Consider the following 20,635-nt stretch of genomic DNA (forward strand, 5'->3'; position numbering starts at 1 on the left):
TTTCACCTTATGGATGAAAACCTCGCCTTCCTCCCCCACAGCTGCCAGGATTTTCTCCAGCAGGGGCTTTACTGTCAAGGGCTTCCTGTCGGTGGAGGTATACCCATGACGGGACCAGATGGCCAGGTACTCTGTACACGAGTTGCAAGTGAACATACTGTCAGAGCAAATCGTATATGGGGTAGGGAAGATGTTGGGGTGTGTAACCATGTGCATCACTGCGGACAGTTCAGCCTGCTGGGCACTCATGGTGTCAGGGAGCTTGATTGCCAAGGCAATGTTTGCCATTGGGTCAAAGATCCCGCAACCCGTGAGTCATTTGTCAGCAGATACCATGCTGGAACCGTCCACATAGCTCTCACGGCCTGAGGGATGTATCCCGGCCCGTAAACCTATGTTCACCTCCCATACCCCTTCTATGGAACACCGATGGGCTGTTCCAGGATATACCATATTGGCCGCAAGCTTTGGCTCGCAAGGCCCATTACCTTCAGATCCATCTGTGAGAGGAGAAGGGTCCAGCGCGCAATGCGGGCACTGCTCACTGTCCCATCTTTAATCCTCCCATCCAAAAGCATCTGAGTGGGTGTGTGGTGTGTGAGGAGGGTGATGGGAGAGGTGCCTGTGAAAATTAAAGATCTTTTCACAGCCCAATGTGTGGCCAAAAGGTGCCATTCACAGTTGGAGTAGCTCCTCTCCACATCCTTGAGGACTCTGGAGGGGTAGACCACGGGTCTCAGCCTGCCGTGCCGCTCCTGGAGCAGCACAGCACTTAGACTATCCCCGCTGGCCGCTACCTCCAAGAAGAACTACTTTTTCCCATCTATTGCTCCTAGGGCTGGTGCGGTCTGCAGGTCTCCCTTTAACTTAACAAATGCCGCCTGGCATCCCTCATCCCAGGACCACTCCACCCCCTTGTGTAGGAGGCGGAGCAGAGGGGCCGCTGTGGCTGCATAGTCCTCTATAAAATCCCTGCAGTACCCAGTCAATCCCAGGAACAACCTCACCCCTCTTACTGAATTGGGAATCGGTAACTCCTGGACTGCTTCCCGCCTTGCCTTATCTATGGCCCTTTCTCCAGCGCGGACCGTCAGACCCAGGAATTTGACCTCCTGCTGGTCGATCTGCACTTTCTTTGGGTTTACCTTGAAACCCCTTTCCTAAGCAGCTCCAGCAGTTCGGCTAATAGTGGGCCGTGCTCCTCTCCGGAATCGGTGAACAGGAGCAGGTCATCCACATATTGAACCAACTGTGTGGGCTGGCTGAAATCTTTTAAACTATCCTTCATGCATTGGTGGAAGATGCTGGGGCTGTTGTGGAAACCCTGTGGCAGACAGGTCCAGGTATACTGCTGTCCCTTAAAGGTGAAGGCAAACTTATACTGATCCTCCCTCCTTAAAGGGATGGACCAAAACCCGTTAGAAATGTCCAGCACCGTGAAAAAGGTTGCGGATGCTGGAATACTTCCTATCAGGTCGGCAACTGCTGCTACCGTGGGTGCACAGGCTGGGATATTGCTGTTAAGCACCCGATAGTCCACCGTGGCTCTCCACGTTTTGTCCGGTTTTCTGACCGGCCAAAGTGGAGAGTTAACATGGGTGGCTATGGGCCCCAACACTCCCTGCTGCACCAAAGAGGACATGGCTGCCTCCATGTCGGGTTCTGCCTCCTTGGGGAAATTATACTGCTTTTGGGGCCAGGCCATGGGGTCCCCATCCACTCTAACCTCGAACCCTGTGACCCTCCCGCTGTCGTGTTTATGTGTGGCAAATGCAGCTAGATTAGCCTGCACGACTGCCTGGAATTCCCCCGGGACACCCTCGACCATGAGCTCGAGGTCGTAACCCTCTTTAGGCTTCACAGTGCACAGGGTCCCCTTTCCCTCCTTGCTTGGGATGACCACTACACCCTCTTCCCTGTCTGTGCTAGCCCCCCAGAGGCAATGGTTGCGAAGATCCACGAGGATCCCATGGCTCACTATGAAGTCGGCCCTTATGATCCCCTTTCCTTCCTCCTGATACCCCATTGCCAGGATGCACGTCCACTCAGTCTGGAGCGTGCCCAGACGGACTGAGAGGGGTCTGGAGTATACCCCCGCCTGCTCCTGATCGGTGAATCCAGATAGTATGTAGGGAACCCCGTTAGACAGAGGTGAGGTGGTGGGATTATCCGTATGGATCACAGTGCATGATGCCCCCGTATCCAATAGGTAAGTTCCTTTAACCTTCTCTACCTCCATCTGTACGAGCGGTCTCTTCCATTCATCGTACCGGAAATTACACAGACGGACAGGCTGCGCGGGCTCCAGTCATAGTGGGGAGGCAGAGGGGGGCGAGGGGGCTGCAGCACCACTGATGGCTGCTACCTTTCCCTGGTTGGTCAGGAGAGACCGCATTGCTTCCAGTAGCGATTTGACTGAGGCGGGGAAATTCCTGCCTCTACCCTTTTATTTGGGGCTGCGGGGGGTCCCAGCTTTATCATTCATGGGCGGACCGTACCTCCGTTGTCAGAGGGGATAAACTGGTCCTGGTCCCCGCCTGCCTAGTGGGACCTGCTGGCATTCTCCTACCACCCCTTCTAGCTGCCAGAGCTCCTCAAAACTCGGAGGTGTGGGCTGCTGCCTTGGGATCTCTAATTCCCTGGTCAACCTTTCCCTGGGTGTTGCCTGTGGGGCGGTTTTGCTTAGGTTGCCAGTAAAATCCGGCTGGCCTGCCTTCGGGCTGATCAGACAAATCATCCCCTTCGCTGCTTTTAAAGCCATGTTAAGGCTTTCTATCTCTGCCCTACAGGGGCCATGATCTGCTTCCTCAAACCTTTGGTCGATGGTCAGCTTATAAGCTGCCTTTACCTCCCTAACCATTTCCTCCTGCTCTGTTACATCTGAGGTGAGGCGGACATTCTCTTCCCGCAGTCTCATCTCGTTACCCTTTGCTTCAGTAAACTGGCACTTTAGGAACTCTATCTCGTGCCTCGCATGGATTTTGCCCTCGCTAGCTTCTTGGGTGAGGTGTGCAATTTCCTCCTGGAGTCTCATCTCACTGTCCCTCGCCTCTGTGACTTGCTGCACAAGGCGCTCTATAAATGCCTGGCATTTCATGACCTCTAGTGTTAGGCGTGCATTCCCTTCCCACACCCTCTTCCCACTATCTCTGGCCTCGTTCACCTCTCTTATGAGGTGTTCTACCTCCGCCTGGCATTTTTCAAGCTGGGACTCCCGATTCTTGGCCTCTTTAACCTCCTCCTGCACCCTCATCTCACCCTTCTTAACCCAGCCACCTATACCATGATAGGTCAGCCGACACACTGCTGCTAACATCCGCAGGGCTACCCACATACTAAAAGCAATAGCTGGTGCTTTCTCCAGATCCAGACCACTTATCATATCAAGAACTGCCTCCACTCCTGCCACAGTCACCATTTTGTAGGGGGGCATCTTTTAACTGGTTTATGGTAATTTACCTGGCCAGCAGCCTTTGCCTATGCGCTGACCGATTCCAACCTTTTACCTGGTTTACGGTAATTCGCCTGGTCAGGCAGCCTTTTTGCTGCTACACTATAAACCAATTTTCAAACAGCGGTTTCGAATCGCTAACCCCACCTTCCAGTTCTGACTGGAGGAACTTATAATTAATGATATCAAATGGACAAACGGTCTGGATGAGAGAAAAATCAAGCTTTATTATCCAAGCCCTATTGTTCTTGGCCAATGCTTTCTCTGACAGCCATTTTAAAATCTTTGTGATTGACCAAACTCCAGGGAACAATTTTATTAATAAAAAATGTACTGTTATTAAGGTGTACGAATTTTTCCACAGAACTCCTCGATTCCGGTGTTGTCCACATGCTGTCCATCTCAACGCAACCTTTTGTGGTTCTGGGCATGTTTTAAAACATTGTAGACAATTCACATCACCCAATTCTTCGTCCACGATCTGGACCAATATTTCCGATCTTCAGGGAAAATAGGGGAATTTTGCGAACCCCTACATTCTCCGAAACTTCGGCTCTTTGTTCTTTTGTCATGGTTCTCTTTTTGTTTGTTTTGTCTGTTTTCCATTTTCCTTTTAAGGCCTGGGTGGACAAGGTCAAGAGTGGAGCGTAGTCTATGACCTGATAACATCTCAGCAGGAGAGAGTCCTGTGGTGGATTGAGCTGTTATTCTGTAGCTGAACAGAACCCATGACAGTTTGACTGCTAAACTCCCTTCTGCACTTTTTCTCATCATCTCCTTAAATGTTTGTATGGCTCTCCGCAAGTCCATTCGAGGACGGATGATATGGAGCCGAGGTCACCTGCACTATGCCATTTTTTCTCAAGAACTCTTTTGTCTCTGTACTCGCAAAACAAGTGGCATTGTCACTCACCATGATCTCCGGTAGCCCTTGATTACTGAAGCTACGATGCAGGCAGTCTATAGTAGTAGTGGTGGAAGCAGAATTTACAAGATAAACATCCATCCATTTGGAATGTGCATCAATGATTATGAGGAACATCTTCCCCATGAATGGACCCGCATAATCTAAGTGCAATCTTCTCCACAGGGGTGGAGAGGAGCCGCTGCTGGTGCCTTCCAGTGTTCCTGACAAGTGCTGCATGTCTTGACTAGATTTTCTATCTCCTCATCTAGCTTTGGCCACCAAAAGTAACTCCTAGCCAAGGCTTTCATACGCGAGGCCCCAGGATGACACTGATGTAGTTGCTCTAGGATAGACTGTTGTGCTGGCTGTGGAATAATCACTCATGCTCCCCACAACATGCAACCATCCTGCACACTCAGCTCTGTTTTCCTGACACTGTAGGGTGTGAAGTCAGCCCCTTCCAGATGCTGTGGCCATCCCCTCACCACATATTTTTGAACTCTAGACAGTACTGGATCTTTACCTGTCCATGTTCTTACTTGCTCTGCAGTCACAAGTGCCATGTCAGTGTCCTCTAACATCAAAACTCTGTCCTCTGGAGCTGCACGGATAGGTGTGCCTGGCAGCAGAAGACAGCTCAAGGCATCTGCGTTCCCATGGTACTTGCCCGCCTTGTAGACGATGATATACTCATATGCCCTCAACGTCACTGCCCATCTCTGGATCCGGGGTGACACCATCTGTGGAACTGCTTTCATTTCATTGAAAAGAGAGAGAAGAGGTTTATGATCGGTGCATATGGTGAACTTCCTGCCATATATGTACTTGTGGAACCTCTGTAACCCAAACATTACTGCTAACCCTTCTTTGTCTAACTGGGAATCGTTTTTTTCCGCTGGTGTTAGAGTTCGGGACATAAACCCTATTGGTCATTCAGTTCCACCTTCCATGCAGTGTGAAAGAACTGCCCCCACCCCATAAGGTGAAGCATCACAAGAGAGAATGATGTCTTTCTCTGCATTGTAGTGAACCAGCACATCCGACGACAGCATCAGTTTCTTGGACTGTTCAAATGGTGGCATAGTGGTTAGCACTGTTGCCTCACAGCGCCAGGGACCCGGGTTCAAATCCGGCCTCGGGTGACTGTCTGTGTGGAGTTTGCACATTCTCCCCGTGTTTGCGTGGGTTTCCTCCAGGTGCTCCGGTTTCCTCCCACAGTCCAAAGATGTGTGGGTTAGGTTGATTGGCCATGATAAAAAAAAACATTTTTTTAATTGGCCCTTAGTGTTAGGGGGGTTTAAATACGTGGGGTTATGGGGTTACGGGGATAGGGCTTGGGTGGGATGGCTGTCGGTGTAGGGACCGGATGCTAGGGTTTGGATGATCAGCCATGATCTCGTTGAATGGCGGAGCAGGCTCGAAGGGCCGAATGGCCTACTCCTGCTCCTATCTTCTATGTTTCTATGTTTCTATGAAAGCCCCTGCTCCTCTCCCCACTGCAATTGTGTCTCCTTGCACAGTAGTTTGTGAAGAGGTGCTAACACAGTTGACAAGTTTGATAAAAACCTGTTATAATAGTTCAGCAGTCCCAGGTAAGCTTTTAACTCAGCCACATTTGTAGGAGCAGAGGCGTCCTGCAGTGCTTGTACCTTCTCCTTGAGTGGATGGAGCCCGGTGGTGTCCACTCTGTGTCCCTGGAACACTGCCTCATTCCCCAGGAAAGTGCACTTACTCCTCTTGAGCCGGAACCCTTCCCTCTCCAATTTCTGTAGTACCTCTCTCAGAGTGCTCAGATGCTCCTGGTCGGTTCTTCCTGTCACCAGAATGTCATCCAGATAGATGGAAACATGTGGAATCCCTTGCAGTACCCCTTCGATTGTCCTCTGGAAGATAGCTGGACTAGATGAGACACCAAACGGTAAGCGTTTATATGTAAGCAAGCCCTTGTGTGTATTTATGGTGACATACTTCTTTGATTCGTCATCCAGTGTAATCTACAAGTAGGCATGACTCATATCCAACTTTGTGAATTTCTTTCTTCCAGCCAGGTTTGCAAAGAGATCCTCTGTTTTGGGAATCGGATACTGCTCTAGTTTGAACACCCAATTGACTGTCAATTTATAGTCTCCAGAGAGTCTTACCGAATTGTCCGGTTTTAAAACAGGTACTGTGGGAGCTGCCCATTCTGAACATTTCACTGGCTCCAGTATGTTCTCTCTCAATAGACGGTCAAGCTCAGCCTCTACCTTTGGCTTCATGGCATAAGGCACAGGTCGTTGTTTAAAAAACCTTGGCGGTGCCTCCTTGTCTACATAAATCTTAGCTGGGGGGCCATTAAATGTGCCAAGTTCCTCCTTGAACACCTTCTCATGTTCACTCAACACTTCTTGCAAAGTCAACTGTTTGCCAGCATCTATTTGATGTACTGCTCCCCAGTCTAAATTAAGTTCTTTTATCCAGCCCCGAACTAACAGGTTTGTTCCGGTACCTGATACTATAACTACAGATAGCTGTTCCACTGTGTCCCTGTGTTGCACAGTTACATTCGCTGTACCTAATGTCGCTACTCGTTCACCTGTATATGTTTTAAGATGCAGGGAGCAAGGCTTTAACTCTGGAACTTTTGCACGGTTCCACAATTTTGAGTACTCTGCCTTGTTCATTATGGTCATGCCGCACCCTGTATCGACTTCAAAGTTCACCTTAGAGTCATTTACTGTCAATTGCAATGTGATAGGAGCCACTTTTGGAATGTTCTCTAACATGCTATACATTATGAACATGTCCTCTTCTTCCTCAGCTTCCCCGCTGATGTGGTGTGCTCCATGTTTTTTCACTTCTCTCCCTTGGTTTTGCTGTTATCCCCGTTTTGGTTTGTATTCCTCCACAGGTGATTTCGCCTTGCAAGCTCATTTTATGTGTCCTTGTTTCCCACACTTGTAGCACTTTTCCTCCAGAAACCGTCATTCACTCGCCAGGTGATCGCCCTTGCATCTATAACATGCCTTCACATGCTCACGTTGTGGTTTCTGACGCATGTTCAACTTATGCACAACAACCTGACCTGCAACTTGCATAGCATTAGCTCTGTCTGAACCCTGTATTTCTTTTACATCTCAGTTCACTGTCTCTATGGCTTGAGCAAGTTCCAATGCTTTTTCATAAGTAAGCCCAGTCTCGGATAATAATCTACACTGAATTTGGTCGTCCATAATTCTGCAAACTAGCCTATCTCGCAGCATTTCCTTCAGGCTGTTCCCATAATTGCAATCTTGTGCTAATTTACGCAACACCGCTACATAGTCCATTACGCTCTCTTCCTCTTTCCTGTTCCTTGAATTAAACTTGAACCGCTGTACAATCTCACTAGGCTTAGGGTTGAAATGTTCTTTTAGCAAAGCCACTAATTCAACAAATGATTTGTCTCCAGGCTTTTCACGACTGAGCAGATTCCTCATCAAACTGTAGGTCTGGCTTCCCACTGAACTAAGCAGAATGGCTTTCCTTTTTCCGGCATCATTTATTTCATTTGCTTCGAAAAAATAACCCAACACTTCACAGTATTCCTCCCAGGTTTGTGCTTGACTATCAAAAGCGGAAACCGTTCCTACCGTGGCAGTCATGCTCTCTTCCAACTGGTAGCTAACTTCAGCTCATGATTTTGTTGTTTAAAAGTCCTGGCAGACTTCTTTTCTTTATCCAGGGTCCTTTTTACCTCGTCGCCAAATGTGATAAATCCATGTAGTGAGACAAGGACTCGAAGAGGCGATATCGTAAAATTAGCACGAGTACTTTATTAACAAACAGAGTAACAAACATGATGCCTGCATCCAGGCATTTCACCTTTGCTGACCTTGACAGGAAACAAACCTCTGACCTTAGCAGCAACATTGGCTACAGCACCACCTGGTGGATAACCTTAATCATAACATCCTAGATTACTATATCTATCACAGACCTTCCCTTTTGTTCTTTCATCCCCTCCCCCTTTCCCAGCTCTTATACTTGCTAAAAAATCTGTTCCATTTCCTACTTTTTTCCAGTTCTGACGAAAGGTCATCAACCTGAAACGTTAACTCTCTTTATCTCTTCACAGATGCTGCCTGACCTGCTAAGTATCTCCAGCATTTCCTGTTTTTATTTCAGATTTCCAGCATCTGCAGTATTTTCTTTTTGTATTCCCTATAAGCCGTGTGGCCGCCCAGCCCCGGACCGGCTTTTACAAAGTTAAAGGCCACGCACCCAAAAAAAATGACTGGGAACATTATGTGAGAGGACCAGAGAAAGAAGGGGGTAGGAATCAATGAAAGACTGATGGTATCCCACGGCCATCTGTTACACTCCCACCCGATAATCAGTTTTATTGACTTTAATTGGATCCTGAAGCTATTACAGTAGCAAGGGTTTCTGTGCAACTCTGGGCACCAGCGGTTTATAGGGGAGCGGAGGCTCGCTAACAGAAGTGATATATGTAACAGCCACTATCCCTCTCGCTTCTTTTTATTTTCTCTCCCTTGTTACCTGTGCCCTTTCACGCAGTGGGGTAGCTCTTGCCTCTGTGCCATTGTGTGATTTTTGAGGTTGTGCGATGGTGTAAAATGGGTAATAGGGAGTCGGCAGCCCGTTTTACGTCTCACCCCAATTTTTATTTACATTCAAGTCAATGGGAGAGATGTAAAAACGGGCTCCCGACTCGCTATTACCCATTTTACACCATCGCACAACCTCAAACATCTACCCCAGTGAACTAGAACTACACTCTCACAGCCCAGATTTGGCCATGGATGGGGGAGGGTGGTCCTCTCCCTCTCCCTCTCTCTCTCTCTCTATCGCTCTGTAAGATCTTAATGATCTCTGTGTTCTTGGACAAGACACCAATAGGCAGCAGCCAGTATGTTTGAGCAATAGATCAAGACTTATTAAGCTTACAGTGTAATTAATACTTTAATATTAGGCGATAGTTTTAATGAGTAGCTCACAGCCCTTGGTCTCTGGGACCTCTCGGACACAGATGACGCCGTCATAAGTCTGTTCCTTTGTTCTCGCAGTAAGTCTGTGTAAAGTTGTTCTTTGAGTATCGATGCCTAGAAATTCAGTTGTTTGCACCAGCCACTAGCGCCTTAGGAGGAGGAGATGTTGGGTGCTAAGCGGCTAGCGGCCGGGTGCAGCGCGATCTGTGCCTCTCCCCAACTTCAGTAAAGATTTAGCGGCGGCGCAAAGCCTTTGCGCGCGCTCAGCTGCGCGCGCAGATCCTGACGTCATTTCATCGTGCAACGCTCTTTGTTCGCCCCAAACCAGAAATTCAGTGGCGCCGGCCTATTGTGCGCCTGGCGCCCCTAGCGACTGGTAGAGGGGAACGGTTCTCAGTCGCTGCGGGGCGCGGGGGGCGCAAATTAAAGGGCACTCCTCCTGCAGCAGAAAAGGCAGCCATTTTGCAACACTCCTTCTTTGTGAGAGACGGATCTTTGCAGAGAGACAAAGGTAGAGAGCTTCCTGGTTTGGCTCAACACTCGTATAGGTACTTGTGGCTTCAGGCCACAGCTTTCCACTTGTCTTTAACTTCAGAGCCATATCATTGATTGCAAACATATAATGGGGGCTGCAATGGGTGCAAACGTTGGCCTTCTCCATTGCATTCAAAGGGCTCACAGACGTCGTGAGAGAGTGGCAGTCATGGCCAGACGGAGAGGGGGCAACATGCGTCGGCTAAGGAGACCTTACCCACCCAGGGTATACCGCCAGCAGTTCTCATATCTGAACATGTCTGATGAGCAGTGTGTTCGGAGGCTGCGATTCCGAAGGGCGGTGGTCACTGAGATCTGCCACCTGCTTCGCGGAGATCTGCAGCCACAGCTGAGGAGCAGGACGTCTCTGTCGGTGGCAGTGAAGGTGACGGTGTCTCTCAACTTCTATGCCACCGGCTCCTTCCAATCCGCTGCTGGGGACATTTCCAACATCTCCCAGTTTGCCGTACATTGCTGCATCCACCAGGTGACCAATGCCCTTTTCAGAAGGAGACGTTAGTTCATCTCCTTCTCCATGGCCCTTGTCAAGCAGCAACAGCGTGCAATGGGCTTTGCAGCATTAGCGGGCTTCCCCATGGTGCAGGGCGCCATTGACTGCATGCATGTGGCTTTGCGGGCACCTCTAGAGCATGCTGAGGATTACCGCAACCGGAAGGGCTACCATTCGCTCAACGTACAGTTGGTGTGTGACCACAGGCAGATCATCCTCGCTGTCAATGCCCGCTTTCCAGGCAGCAGCCACGATGCCTTCATCCTGCGCCAGACTTCTGTGGCAGACATGTTCCAGGCCCAGCCTCACCCACGAGGATGGCTTCTCGGGGACAAAGGCTATCCTTTGTGCACCTGGCTGATGACACCGCTCCGTGCGCCCAGCACCCCTGCTGAAGAGGGATACAATGACAGCCATCAAGCAACCAGGAACCTCATTGAGCAAACAAGCGGTGTCCTGAAGCAACGGTTCCGCTGTCTGGATCATTCCGGAGGAGCCCTACAGTACTCGCCTGAGCGAGTCTCCCATTTCGTGGTCGTGTGCTGCATGCTGCACAACCTGGCTATCCGCAGGACTCAGCCACTGCCACCAGACTTTGGAGGGCCACCAGAGGAGGAGGAGGAGGAGGAGGAGGAGGAGGACCAGCACAGGAGGGAGGCAGAAAGTGCAAGGGCGGCTTATTGAACGTCAGTTCTAGGCCCCCTCTCAGGGAATGGCTTGTGCGGCACAAGATGAATGTAGCCGCTCCACAAGCCCTCAGCCAAGCAGGGCAACCAGGACTTCCAAAAGAAAGCATGGACAGTGCGATTTAAGAACATTTATTACTTTGATACCTCTGTGCCCTTCCCACATAATAAACTAATGGAGAGAAGCCCCCCGCAAAAACACAAATCGAGCAGTCTCGGCCTTTCAAAAAACACAAATACACCAGTCTCGGCCTTTCAAAAAAACAAATCCACCCTCCCCCTTTAAGAGCTCACCGGCGCCAGAGTGTCTGCCGTCAATCAGCAACTCGCCGCACCTGCGCTGCGCCCGCCCTCGGGGGTTTCGCCCCGGGCCGCCGGCTTAGCGCCTAATGATAGTCGTGCATCGCCTGTTTTAGCGCAGCGGCAACCTCTTGGGGCGATGCCACTGAATATCGGCGAAGGTGGCGCGAAGTTGTGCCGGGCGCAAACTTTAGCGGCCGCCTGGCTGTAGCGCCCCAAACGTGGCTATACTGAATTTCTAGGCCCTTATCTTCACATTCTTCCCTCGGAGAGAATAGTGCGAAGTAGTGGAAGGATTTGCAGGCTGATTAACAGTCCGACAGGCCATGACATTAACACTCCTTCCATGGCCATAACCATCTTTATACCAGTCAATGGGGTAGCTAGCCGTCTATACTGCAGGACTGTTTTATGGGCTCTCTCAACCCAGGAGGGGCGGGGGGGCACCCACACATCACCAGACACCAATATCCTGCTGGAGTTTAGAGCCAGAACTCGGGTCTCCACTCTTCGGGACAGTCTGGAATGGGGTAGGAACCCTGCACCTTCTGACTCAGAGATGGGAATGCTGCCGCTACACCAAGGGCTCATTGCATTGTAACTAGCGAGGCAGGGAGTTTAATTATTGGCTAGAGTGGATTATTGTATAATTTTAATTTAACATTTGTTGAGTTACTAAAGTTTTTTAATTCACGTGCCCAAGATTTCATTAGATTCAGCATTGTAATTGTCATAGAATCATAGAATGGTTACAGCACGGAAGAAGGCCATTCGGCCCGTCGAGCCCGTGCCAACTCGCAAGAAGTCCCACTTCCCTGCACTTTCTCCATAGCCCTGCAAATTTTTTTCCTTCAGCTACTTATCCAACTCCATTTTGAAAGATAAGAGTGAATCTGCCTCCACCACCCTTTCAGGCAGTGCATCCCATATCTTAACCACTCGCTGCGTAAAAAAGTTTTTTCTTGCGTCGCCTTTGGTTCTTTTGCCAATCACCTTAAATCAGTGTCCTCTGGTTCTCGACCCTTCTGCCAATGGGAACAGTTTCTCTCTATCTACTCTGTCCAGACCCCTCATGATTTTGAACACCTCTATCAAATCTCCTCTCAACCTTCTCTGCTCCAAGGAGAACAACCCCAGCTTCTCCAATCTATCAACGTAACTGAAGTCCCTCATTCCTGGAATCATTCTCTTAAATCTCTGCTGCACCCTCTCTAAGGCTTTCACATCCTTCCTAAAGTGTGGTGCCCAGAATTGGCCACAATACTCCAGTTGGGGCTGAACCAGTGTATTATACAGGTTCATCATAATTTCCACACTTTTGTACTCTATACCTCTATTTATGAAGCCCAGGATCCTATGAAGCCCAGGATCTCGTAAGCTTTTTTAACTGCTTTCTCAGCCTGCCCTGCCACCTTCAATGATTTGTGCACATATACCCCCAGGTCCCTCTGTTCATGCACCCCCTTTAGAATTGTACCCTTTAGTTTATATTGCCTCTCCTCGTTCTTCCGACCAACATGTATCACTTCGCACTTTTCTGCGTTAAATTTAATCTGCCACACATCCTCCCATTCCACCAGCCTGTTTATGTCTTCCTGAAGTCTATCATTCTCCTCCTCACTGTTCACTATACTTCTAAGTTTTGTGTCTTCTGCAAATTTTGAAATTGTGCCCTGTACACCCACGTCCAAATCATTAATATATATCAAGAAAAGCACCGACCCCTGGGGAACACCACTGTACACCTTTCTCCAGTCCAAAAAACAACTGTTCACCACTACTCTCTGTTTCTTGTCCAATTTTGTATCAATGCTGCCACTGTCCCTTTTATTCCATGGGCTTCAACTTTGCTGGCGAGCCTATTATGTGGCACTTTGCCAAATGCCTTTTGGAAATCCATGTACACGACATCAACTGCATTGCCCTCATCAACCCTCTCTGTTACTTCATCAAAAAACTCAATCAAGTTGGTTAAACACGATTTGCCTTTAACAAATCCATGCTGACTTTCCTTAATTAATCCACACATATCCAAGTGATTGTTAATTTTGTCCCTGATTACTGTTTCTAAAAGCTTCCCCACTACTGAGGTTAAACTGACTGGCCTGTAGTTGCTGGGTTTACCTTTACACCCTTTGTTGAACAAGGGTGTAACATTTGCAATTCTCCAGTCCTCTGGCACCACTCCCATATCTATGGAGGATTGGAATATTATCGCCAGTACCTCCATGATTTCCGCCCTCAAAACCCTCAGCATCCTAGGATGCATCCCATCTGCTCCTGGTGACTTACCTACTTTAAGTACAGCCAACATTTCTAATACCTCTTCTTTATCAATTCTTATACTATCAAGTGTCGCCACTACCTCCTCCTTCACTGTCTATGGCAGCACCCTCTTCCTTGGTGAAGACAGATGCAAAGTACTCATTTAGTACCTCAGCCATACCCACTGCCTCCATGAATTGGTCTCCTTTTTGGTCCCTAATCAGCCCCACCCCTCCTCTTACTACCCTTTTACTATTTATATGCCCATAGAAGACTTTTGAATTACCTTTTATGTTGGCTTCCATTCTATTCTCATACCCTCTCTTTGCCCCTCTTATTTTCTTTTTCACTTCTCCGCTGACCTTTCTTTATATAGCCTGATTCTCAGATGTATTTGCAACCTGACATCTTCATAAGCGCTCCTTTTCTGCTTCATCATATTGGCTATCTGTTTCATCATCCAGGGAGCTCTGACTTTAGTTGCCCTGCCTTTCCCCCTTGTGGGAATGTACCTCGACTGTACCTGAACTATTTCCTCTTTAAAGGCAACCCATTGTTCTATTACAGTTTTGCTTGCCAATCTTTGATTCCAGTTTACCTGGGCCAGATCCATTCTCATCCCACTAAAATTGGTCTTCCCCCCGTTAAACATTCTTACTCTAGATTGCTCCCTGTCCTTTTCCATAGCTGAGCTAAACCTTATGATACTATGATCACAGTTCCCTAGATGTTCCCCTACTGACACTTGCTCCACTTGACCTACCTCATTCTGCAGAACTAGAACCAGCAATGCCTCCTCCCTTGTCGGGCCAGAAACATACTGATCAAGAAATTTCTCCTGAACACACTTCAGAAATTCTTCCTCTTCTCTTCCCTTTACACTATTACTATCCCAGTCTATATTAGGATAGTTGAAGTCCCCCATTATCACTGCTCTATAGTTCTTGCATCTCTCAGTAATTTCTCTGCAAATTTGCTCCTCCATATCTTTACCACTATTTGGTGGCCTATAGAATACACCTAGTAGTGTAATGGCACCTCTATTATTTCTTAACTCTAGCCATATAGATTCTGTCCTTGACCCCTCCAAGATATCCTCCCTCTCCAGCACTGTAACATTCTCCTGAACCAACACTGCCACACCACCTCCTAGCTTTCCTTCTCTATCTTTCCTGAACACCTTATAACCAGGAATATTTAATACCCAATCCTGCCCTTTTTTGAGCCAGGTCTCAGTTATTGCCACAACATCATATTCCCATGTGGCTCTTTGTGCCTGCAGCTCACTTACCTTGTTTACTATGCTTTGTGCGTTCACATACATACACTGTAAACCCATCTTAGACCAACCTGTATTCTCTCTTATTTGGACCCCACCTAATGCCTTACTATTTCTTCCTTGTTATAATACTGGAATATTGCTAAAAGGTAGAATTATTAACCACTATTTTTTCCTCCCTTCCTTTCCTCAAGATGTAGTAAAAACTGGATAGAACCATGGCACATAGCTCTAGATCAGAAGATCTAACTAAGTCATTGGTCTTTCGTCTGCATGAAGGCACTCCTGAAATTGTACGTGATGTTCTCCTTGAGCGTGGCTGGGTGGAATATGATGAAGATGTGCAGGATGCGGATGACTGGAACTTATATTGGCGATCTGGTTTTTCCAATGCGGAGTATGAAAACATTATGCCTTGGCAAAGACTGATTCACTACCCAAAGATCGTGGGCATAACTCGAAAGGACAATCTTGCTCGTAATTTGAAGCGTATGTCAGGGATTTATGGCCCTACGACATATAACTTTAGCCCTAGAGCTTTCATTCTTCCCAATGATTACACCAAATTTGTTGCTGAGTATACAAGAGACAAGAAGGCTAACGGCGGAAAGCTGGGGTACTGGATATGCAAGCCGGTTGATCTCTCCCGTGGCAGGGGAATATTTATATTTCAAGATATTAAAGATTTGACTTACAGCTGTTCTGTTATAGTGCAAAAGTACATCAGCAATCCCCTTCTCATCTCTGGTTACAAATTTGATTTGCGAATCTATGTTTGTGTCACTAGTTTCTGCCCATTGACAGTTTATATTTATCAAGAAGGTCTGGTGAGGTTTGGGACAGAAAAATATAGTCTCACATCTTTAGACAATGTATATGCTCATTTAACAAACACCAGCATCAATAGGTTTGGACCCTCCTACACAATGGATAAAGAGCGGGTGGGTTCAGGATGCAAATGGACAATGAGCCAATTCCGTTCTTTTCTGCACAGTCTGAATATAAATGAACCACTCATGTGGCAGAGAATAAGCAATATTGTGACAATGACCCTGCTCACGATTACTCCATCCATTCCATCCCCTCCTAACTGTCTTGAACTCTTTGGCTTTGATATCCTAATAGATGACAACATAAAGCCATGGCTTTTAGAAGTAAATTATAGTCCAGCACTAATAGTGGACTGTAATGCTGATGTGAGAGTGAAGAAAGGACTGTTGTATGACCTCATTGACCTGCTGAATTACAAAGAGATAGATACATTGCGCCAGCGTGGTTACCCAAGACCATGGCAATATAATACACTGTCGCGCTACCATCCTTCCTTTTGCATAACCAACTCGTTTGGAAATCTACTGCCTTTTCACTCCAACATTTCTAAAAAAACATTTCTGAGCTTTTCAAAAGAATCTTGGTCCAGTAACCAAAACCATTCCCTATTATTTTGCCGCAGAGGTTATAGACAGTCTAATGTATACAACCAAAGCTGTGCTAGTGAAGACCAGGAGATGGACTCTCAAAAACCAGAAGAGGAAAACAAATCTCCATGCGCCAGTAAACTGCAGCACTCTCACTTGTTACGTTCCACTGTGGATGAATCAGGGAAAAGTATCAAAAAGGTGTACGGTCCCACAGGTCCAGTATTTGCCCATTGTTCAGACACCAAGGAATGCACAAAGAATACGAAGCTCACTAGACCACTGCCAAAGAAAACCTTGACTTCACAGTTGAGAGAAAAGATGAACAAAAGTTCCCCACTACATACGCAGAATCCAATAGACAGGCTAATGTTGCTGGAAACAAGAACTGCACAGTCTGATTGGCATTTTCGTAACATGGGCCAAAGGCTCCCTTCAGTTAAATTGCAAAGGTACGAACTAGCATTTTTCCCCCAGTACAGCGTTTCAGATTTTGACAGGAAGCCCATGAGCCGCATAGGTGATTTTATACTAACCTTTCCATTTAATGAAGTGACACTGCAAGCTTCTCAAGACCCTTTAAACATAAGGACAGTAATGCAGGAACTGCAGAAGATGCTGAAGAAATTTCAGGAACCAAAGAGCACAAAAAGAAAAAATGAACCCCATAGAAAAGAATGTTTTGGCACTTTCTTGTGGGGACCACGGAACCCTCCATTGCTTAGCGAATGTTGCTTTGAAAACTGAGTGGTTGAACTTTTGTATTAACCCCAGTTACTTTAATTTTATAAATCAAGATACTAAGTTCTTCACGAATGGAAATAAAGACAATTTCCAGGGGATAGTTTATTTATGAGTTTGTTTTCATTTTAAAAATAGTTTACGGGTATTGGTCTAATTTATTTGAGCCTGGAAACCAGAATAAACTGTCAGGTGTTATTGAGCCAGTTTTCACAAGTAATGAAAACAGGTTTCATTTTCACACACTATTTAATATACAACAGTTGTAATCATGATGGCACAAGGAAATAATGGTCAATAGGATGGATACCATGTTCTATACAGTAATCATGTGACCAGTAAGTAACCTTGAGGTACTATTTATTTACAAGAGTGTGATGCAGTACACTTCACACACTTTTATTGTTATTGTAGTACAGTACTTGAAATCATATGCTGGAGTCATCCTTTAAGAACCCAACTTTTAACCTGCTTCAATTGCATTGTGTAACTTTGTCTTTATTACTCATGTCTTATGACAGCTCTAACATTGAGTGATCAATGGGCTTTATTAAATAAAAAAAATAATTTTCTACATTCATTCTGTATGTTGCATACTTTTTTTCATTCTCCCATAATCCAAGAAAATAATGAAAGGAGAATGCACCTATGTCCTTGAATTACAGCTAACTTTTGAAATGCAACATTGTGCAATACAACTACCTTTCAAGATGAAAATTAGGGCAGTCTTTCATCCTTCATAACCTATGGTGGTTCACTCACTGCAGAGCAAGACCTGCAGTACCATACAGGTTTCAGTATCCCACTAGACTTCCTTAATGCATCAGTTCTCCATTAATCAGTTCTCCTTATTTGCCACAATCACTAGCCCAGGAAGCAACTTAGCACCGACCTACATGGCATGTTTATGTGCCATTTAACCAGCATCTCAAGGCTTTTCTGCGAGTGTTGTTTTCAGCGATATTATTTATGAACCAACTGGTATGCGAGAGAAACATAAGAACATAAGACATAAGATGTAGGAGCAGGGGTAAGTCATTTGGCCCATCGAGCCTGCTCCGCCATTCAATAAGATCATGGCTGATCTGATCTTGGCCTCATCTCCACTTCCCTGCCCAGTCTCCATAACCCTCAACTCCCTTACCTTTCAAAAATCTTTCTAACTCCACCTTAAATATATTCAATGACCCAGCCTCCACAGTTCTCTGGGGAAGAGAATTCCAAAGATTCACGACCCTCTGAGAGAAGAAATTCCTAATTTCTGATTTAAAAGGGTGCCCCATTATTCTGAAATTATGCCCCCTAGTTCTAGATTGCCTCACGAGGGGAAACATCCTCTCTGCATCTACCCTGTCAAGCCCCTTCAGAATCTTATATGTTTCAATAAGATCCCCTCTCATTCTTCTAAACTCCAATGAGTACAAGCCCAACCTGCTCAACCTTTCCTCATTAGACAACCCCTTCATCTCCGGAATCAACCTCGTGAACCTTCTCTGAACTGCCTCCAATGCAAGTACAGGAAACTTTCTGGTATCCGGCACTGACGAGACCAAGCTGTTGCCGTCCCATCAAAACTGCCGGACAAACCAGCGCTAATGTTAAAACATACAGAGCTTCTGAGCTCCGTATCTAGCAACAAACCCTACAGCCTCAAAACAGTCAGCGTAGCTTGCAAGCGTCTCTGTAGCTAAGCAACAGCTTCAGCTAGACCTTGCAGAGCCATGACTGGAAAAAAAAGCAACGAGAAGTAAAAAAACTTATCTGAACCGACTCCTGAATTTTGCCGGTGGATAGAGCATTCCGGAGATTTAACCTCCGGATAAACGAAAGTTTCCTGTATATCCTTCCTTAAATAAGGAGACCAAAGCTGTATGCAGTACTCCATGTGTGGTCTCACCAATGCCCTGTACAGTTGTAACAGGACTTCCCTACTTTTATACTCCATTCCCCTTGCAATAAAGGCCAACATTCCATTTGCCTTCCTAATTACTTGCTGTACCTGCATGCTAACTTTTTGTGATTCATGTATAAGGACCCCCAGATCCCTTTGTACCTCAGCATTTTGTAATCTCTCCTCATTTAAATAATAATTTGCTTTTATATTTTTTCTACCAAAGTGGATAACCTCACATTTTCCCATATTATACTCCATCTACCAGATTTTTGCCCATTCACTTAGCCTATCTATAACTCTTTGGAGATTCTTTGCATCCTCCAGACAATTTGCTTTCCCACCTATCTTTGTATCATCAGCAAATTTGGCTACATTACACTCAGTCCCTTCATCCAAGTCATTAATATAGATTGTAATAGTTGAGACCCCAGCACTGATCCCTGCGGCACCCCACTAGTTATAATATGCCAACCTGAAAATGACCCATTTATCCCGACACTCTGTTTTCTGTTAGTTAGCCAATCCTCTATCCATGCTAATATATTACCCCCAACCCCATGAGCTCTTATCTTGTGCAGTAATCTTTTATGTGGCACCTTATCGAATGCCTTCTGGAAATCCAAATACACGACATCTACTGGTTTCCCTTTATCCGCCCTGTTCGCTACAGCCTCAAAGAACTCCAGCAAATTTGTCAAACATGATTTCCCTTTCATAAAACCATGCTGGCTTTGCTTGACTATACTCTGATTTTCTAAATGTCCTGCTATCACTTCCTTAATGATGGACTCCAGCATTTTCCCAATGATAGATGTTAAGCTAACTGGTCTGTAGTTGCCTGCTTTCTGTCTCCCTCCTTTCTTAAATAGGGGCATTACATTTGCGGTTTTCCAGTCTGCTGGGACCTCTCCAGAATCCAGGGAATTTTGGTAGATTACAACCAATGCATCCACTATCTCTGCGGCCACCTCTTTTAAGACCCTAGGATGTAGGCCATCGGGTCCACGGGACTTGTCCACTTTTAGTCCCATTAGTTTGCCTAGTACTTTCTCTCTAGTGATAGTGATTGTTTTAAGTCCCCCCCCGACCACCCCAATAGCCCCTTGATTATCCATTATTGGGATGTTTTTAGTGTCTTCTACCGTGAAGACCAATACAAAATATTTGTTCAAAGTCTCCGCCATTTCCCTGTTTCCCATTATTAATTCCCCAGACTCATCCTCTAGGGGACCAATGTTTACTTTAGCTACTCTCTTCCTTTTTATATACCTGTAGAAGCTCTTACTGTCTGTTTTTATATTTCTTGCTAGCTTACTCTCATAAGCTATCTGCTCTTTATCATTTTTTAAGTCGTCCTTTGCTGTTTTAAAAATATTTCCCAAACCTCTGGCTTTCCACTATTCTTCGCAACATTGTATGCCTTTGTTTTCAATTTGATACCATCCTTTACTTCCTTAGTTAGCCACGGATGGTTCATCCTTCTCTTAGAGTCTTTCTTTCTCACTGGAATATAGCTTTGCTGAGAGTTATGAAATATCTCCTTAAATGTTTGCCACTGGTTTGCTACAGTCTTACCCTGTAATATATTTTCCCAGTCCACCTTAACCAAGTCTGCCTTCATACCTTTGTAATTTCCTTTGTTTAAGTTCAGGACACTAGTCTGAGACCTAGTTTTCTCA

At 46.3% G+C, this 20,635-nt stretch overlaps 1 protein-coding gene across 1 annotated transcript; it reads left to right on the plus strand.

The window, feature by feature from the left end:
- The first annotated feature begins 11,143 nt into the window (after positions 1–11,143).
- ttll2 (tubulin tyrosine ligase-like family, member 2) lies at positions 11,144–17,638 on the plus strand. The gene has a single exon (XM_085982018.1). It carries the CDS (start codon positions 15,122–15,124, stop codon positions 17,066–17,068), a length of 1,947 nt encoding a protein of 648 aa, XP_085838144.1. The 5' UTR covers positions 11,144–15,121; the 3' UTR covers positions 17,069–17,638.
- Positions 17,639–20,635: the final 2,997 nt, after the last annotated feature.

Source organism: Somniosus microcephalus, chromosome 3 (genome assembly GCF_052327205.1).
Source record: "Somniosus microcephalus isolate GS21.2 chromosome 3, FLI_Smic_1.0, whole genome shotgun sequence".
NCBI classification, from domain to species: Eukaryota; Metazoa; Chordata; class Chondrichthyes; order Squaliformes; family Somniosidae; genus Somniosus; species Somniosus microcephalus.